The sequence below is a fragment of the Mixophyes fleayi genome, chromosome 1 (genome assembly GCF_038048845.1).
Source record: "Mixophyes fleayi isolate aMixFle1 chromosome 1, aMixFle1.hap1, whole genome shotgun sequence".
Lineage (NCBI taxonomy): Eukaryota > Metazoa > Chordata > Amphibia > Anura > Limnodynastidae > Mixophyes > Mixophyes fleayi.
The window spans coordinates 455,045,997-455,051,408 of NC_134402.1; the positions used below are offsets into that span (position 1 = coordinate 455,045,997).

Consider the following 5,412-nt stretch of genomic DNA (forward strand, 5'->3'; position numbering starts at 1 on the left):
AGGCTATTTAGTGGGAAGCGAAATAAGTTTATTAAATTTGTGCACTATTCATTTAATGTCGGGGCTGCTTGGGGAAAATAGTTCTATTATTAAATGTGAATATTATTAATTTTATTTAATTTCAAGTTTGGGGCTGATTGCAGGGAGGGAGGCCTAATTATTAAAGGGGGTAATATTGATTTATTAACATTTTTCAAAATAGGGCCCCAACATCCGAGAATTTACACAAGCAGCAACTGAGCTTAAGACACCAGCAGCCACAGGTGGTGAAAAGTGAGAAGAGCAGGTAGGAGAGAGCAGGACCATCTTCCAGCTGTCCTCAGTATAGTGGGACAGTCCAGAATGTGGGTGACTGTCTCACTTAGTCAGGATTTGGTCTGACTACAAGGACAGTTGGGAGGTATGTCCTACTTCACACTGTTATGCTGTGATGGCAGAGCTGCATTTTATTGGGTTTAGAGGCTCAGTGTAGTCATCAGAAAGCCTTGATTTCACATATGGAATTTAACCTAGACTTAGTCAGCCACTCCACAGGTTTTGAACATGATAGACCTAATAAGTGTTTGGTGGAAATCCCCCATCCCTGAATAAGATATTTTATAAAATTAATAAATATCAAAAAAAAATAAAAAAACAATTAAAACCTTTAGAAAATTATTATTCTAGTTAATTTTCTTTGTTTTCCAGTTTGTTTGTTTGTCTTTTTGGTTGATTAGTTAGTAAAAAAAATAAAATAAATTGTTGTGTGTTTTTTTAATTTAAATTAAAAAGTGTCTTCATTTGAATTTGAACAATAATCAAGGGACATTTTGAACATAAATTAGTATTTAATTTACACTGGTCCCTTCCTACTAGATATTAACTCCCATTCATTTTTACTCATAAGTAAGTTTGGGATGAGGCTAGCAGGTATCCAAAAACTTTAACATCATCCCCTATGACTGTAATGAATCAGGTAATAGTATTTCCACACATTCCCTAGGGAAATGTGTTCTCCCCTCCATAGGGATACCCACCCCTGTGATGACAGCACTATAGCTCATCACTGACCAGTGTGTGCGAGATTAATAATACTAATAATACATGAAAGTAATTTGTCCCGGGTGCACTACAGGTCCCAGGATGGCCAGACTGTCATTAAGTAGCAGTAATACTAACAGCACAAGCATACTCCATGGCTGTAAAGCCATGCTGGGATCTATGATGTCCCCAAGACATATTTACATATATACAACACAGACACAAGTGTAAACATCACTTTTAAAGCCAAAAATGATGCACACATTATTGGTCACCTATATGATAGTGTGATCGAAATAGAAACAAAAACCCAGGTAGGTGATGCAAAATCAGCTCCCATGCAAAGTAAGCTCTTTGTAAATACAGTATTAATATTTCAATATATTTATATTATTAAACATATAAATTATAATAAATAGTCCAGTGCAGTAGATTTTTGTTGTGTTGTGTTCTGATGAATTGAGGAAAAGTGACTCCTTATTGAACACCCTCAAGTTTACTGCTTACTGTGTAGGACAATTAATAATAATTGTAACTAATAGTTAATATTATTATTATTTATTAATTTTTAATAATATAAAATATATATATGTAAATATATATATATAAATAATATAATTATAACTTAAAACCAAATAATGTGGTATGTACCTAACAACGGTTCTGCATAGGACACTCAGCACTCAGTACAATAATTATTACAAAATATATTAATCACATCTCAACACTACGCAAGTCCACGGAACTGATCTATTTGTATACGGACATTTCATTGAGTTCTCTAAAGTCTGTAGTCCGTGATGACCTCAGTGCATGATTACCGTGGTTGGACGCAAGTGCCTGTTGCGTTACTTTTTAGGTTGCTGAAGTGACGTGCGACCAAATTCATCTTGGTACGTATCTGGAGATCCGCTGCTTGATGAATGCGTGTGTATGTTTCGTGCGCTCATGTGCGTATATTATGTTACGCAAGTTGTGCACAGAATATGTCCGCTAATGAATCAGGCCCATTATCTCTCACTAGAATAGACTTTGGATTGAATTTGGGTCTATATTTATTTATAGTTATTTGAAATAACAATTTTCATATGACATTGGCTATAAAACCACACAATAAATATACAAGCCACACCCATGTCCCCAAATGGCACTAGAATATGACAGTAAGATTCTGATTGGTTGCTAAGGGACACACTACATTGTGTGCACATAAATGTATCCAACGGTTATTTAGTTTTATATGTTTCATTGAGGAAAATAAACAGCAGAATTGCAAAGTGAATCAATCTGAGCAGTTTTTATTTTGTTAATCACAAAACATGACAATGAGATTATAGGAATCACAGAAATATCCCAACATTGTAGGTAGAAAAATCAGGACACATCTTTGGCGATGCCCCTGATCCCCCCAGCCACACCCCATTTGGTGAAGGCCATATCTCACAATGTCTAAGCTCCACCTCCTCTAAACATGAATCCACTTTTACAGTGACAATCTGCTCTATAGTACTTTCTGCTCAGCCCATCACATGACGTGATTGTCAAGAAATTAATAAGAAATTAACTCACCGACTGTAGAAACAATTTAAAAACTGCAAAATTTTCTTTTAAAGAAATTAATAGCAAAATTGTATTATATTACATAACATATCAGACAACACCTGTCTAATTAAACCATACATGTTACAGGATATGTTCATATTTGTGGTCATTTTGCAGTTGATACTCTAAATAAAACCCCTCTTTAATGATTTGTTAGATACACTCTCTCTGCAGATGTGTAGACATGGCCGCCCCCATCACTGTGTGACTGTGCCAATGTCAGAGGGTTTATAATGTGTGAAGAATGAGATTAGAAACACATTATTTCTCTGTGGTGAATACAGAGCGTGCTGCAGAATCAATGTTATATAAAGAAGCCCAGTAATAGGGTGAGCACAGGTTACAGCCAATCACAGCTGTCAGTGACTCAGAGATGGGGAACGCCCACATAATGTACATTTATATATTTATAATGAATGTTTCTAACACACCGACAAGGGAACTAATCCAGACACACAGGTCATCTGATTACATAGAAGGGGCTCAACTGTAGCCCCACCCACTACGCCATTCTATTGGATAAGTGTCCCTCCAATCAGAATCCCCTTCCTGTGATGTCACCAGTATCCGGGCAGATTTCTTATGATCATTTCTTCCAGCTCCTGACTCCCCCAGATATCTTTATACAATCTCTCCATACACCTAACGCAGCATGAAGGGGCTCAGTGAAGGTGGCAGTGACGGTGTGTAAGTGTCTGATCGGGGCACACAGAGAATAAAAGGACATCTGTCCAGCCTCATAATCCAGATATATCCCCAATCTATCACAGGGAATATTCTTAGGTAACCGGATATCTTTCCTGTCATGTCTCACTGAGTACTGATTATTATACCTCCTCAAACCCCAGGACTTCTTATTATATCCAATGTATGACTGACCTCCTCTCCTCTCTATACTGGGATAACACATCCCTACCCTCCAGCTCCCTGATTCACTGACATCCACTTCCCAGTAATGTCTCCCTGAGCAAAATGTCCTGGTGCTTATTACCTGATGCCACTGAAATCTCTCTGGTATTACTGGACGATTCTGGTTTATCAGTGAGACGGATGCAGTTTTCATGTCATCTGATATATGTATATTATTAGCAGTTGTGTTTACATCCAGTAATATGTCTGTAGCTTCCTGCACATAGATCCCTGTATTTATACTTGTTATTATATCAGATAATTTATTACCAGCTGTGTTTACATCCAGTAATATGTCTGTAGGACTCTGCACATAGATTCCTGTATTTATACCAGTTATTATATCAGATAATGTGTGTATTTTCCCTGAGATGAGACCCACATCCAGATCTCCTACACCACGGACCTGGTCATCATGTCTCTCTCTGTCCTCAGTATCACACAAGTCACCTGTGTCTGGTTCCTGTAAGACAGTCACTGGATCACACATGTTACACAGCTCCTCAATGTGACGCATCTTCCTGGACAACTCATCCTTCTTTATTTCCAGCTGCTGGATCAGATCAGAGACTGAGAGTGAAACGTTGTCTTCCTGCCTGGAGATCTCACTCAGGACTCTCTTCTCTAGGTCTTCCAGCTGTCTCCTGATGTCTCTAAACAGGGCAGTGACTCTCTTTGTTACACCAGCTGCTTTTTCCTGATCTTCTCTCCTGCGCTCCTGCAGACTTTGGACTCTTTTCTCAGTCTCCTCTCTCTTTGTGGTCAGTTTCTGCAGAACATTTCTCAGTTTCTCCTTCTTCTTCTCAGAGGCCTCATCCAGCATCTCCACCTGGTGTCCCTGATGCTCTCCGGCCAAACTGCAGGACACACAGATACAGGCAGAGTCCTCAGTGCAATAATACTCCAGGATCTTCTTATGGACGGAGCATTTCCTGTTCCCCAGGGAAGTGGTGGGATCAGATAAGACGTGTTCTGCTGACTTGCTGTGTTCTTTCATGTGATTATCACACAGAGAAGCTTCACAATGCAGACAGGATTTAGCAGCAGGTACAGGGGAATTAATACAGTAAGTGCAGAAGATCCCAGTCTCCTCCTGATCTGGCCGAGTAGACAGGAAACTCCCCACTACGTTACACACAGTTATGCTTCTTATCAGTGCAGGACGCTCCTGACACTCTGCTCTGCATTCAGGACAGGAATAAACTCCAGACCCCTCCTGTGTATCCAGCACACGATCAATACAGACCCGGCAGAAGTTGTGTCCACATCTCAGTGTTACAGGATCTGTATAAATGTTCAGGCAGATGGAACAGTTCAGCTCCTGTCTCAGATCAGCAGACGCCATCGCTGACAGCAGAAGAGAGAAATGAAAGTGAAAGTGTCTGATGCTCAGACACCAGTGGGTGTGTTTCACATTCTGCACACGGTACGAGGCTGAGCTTCTCACTCACATTATATCTGTAGGTTCAGGTATACTATGGGACACAGCTAATACATAAAGGGACATCATGGAAATAAATGTTTATTTTGTTAACAGTTATGGCAATTTGATAAGCTGGTGATGACTCATTGATTTTGCACATTTCCCTGTAGCAACAGTATTCTATACTATGTCTTACTATCTACCATTCTATCTACCAAATGTTGTGTGTATGTTCCTTGCAGGATAACCCCACCCTTTCAAGCACCTGTTATGGCCTATAAATTGATTTGAGCAGCTTCCACTTTTGTATTTGTCTGAGAGGCATGTTGGTGTCAGTAGCTGAGAGGGGGTACTGGCACTGAATTGCTGTTTGGAGGCTTCTGGGGTACCTCTTTGGTAAGTTGGCTCTCAATTTAAAAACACATATGCATGGCCCAAATATATGGGACTCTCATTGT

General features: G+C 39.5%; 1 protein-coding gene across 1 annotated transcript; it reads right to left on the reverse strand.

Moving 5' to 3' along the window:
* Nucleotides 1-2,302: 2,302 nt before the first annotated feature.
* LOC142102231 (E3 ubiquitin/ISG15 ligase TRIM25-like) lies at nt 2,303-4,885 on the reverse strand. The gene has a single exon (XM_075186960.1). It carries the CDS (start codon nt 4,874-4,876, stop codon nt 3,209-3,211), a length of 1,668 nt encoding a protein of 555 aa, XP_075043061.1. The 5' UTR covers nt 4,877-4,885; the 3' UTR covers nt 2,303-3,208.
* Between the last annotated feature and the right edge of the window lie 527 nt (nt 4,886-5,412).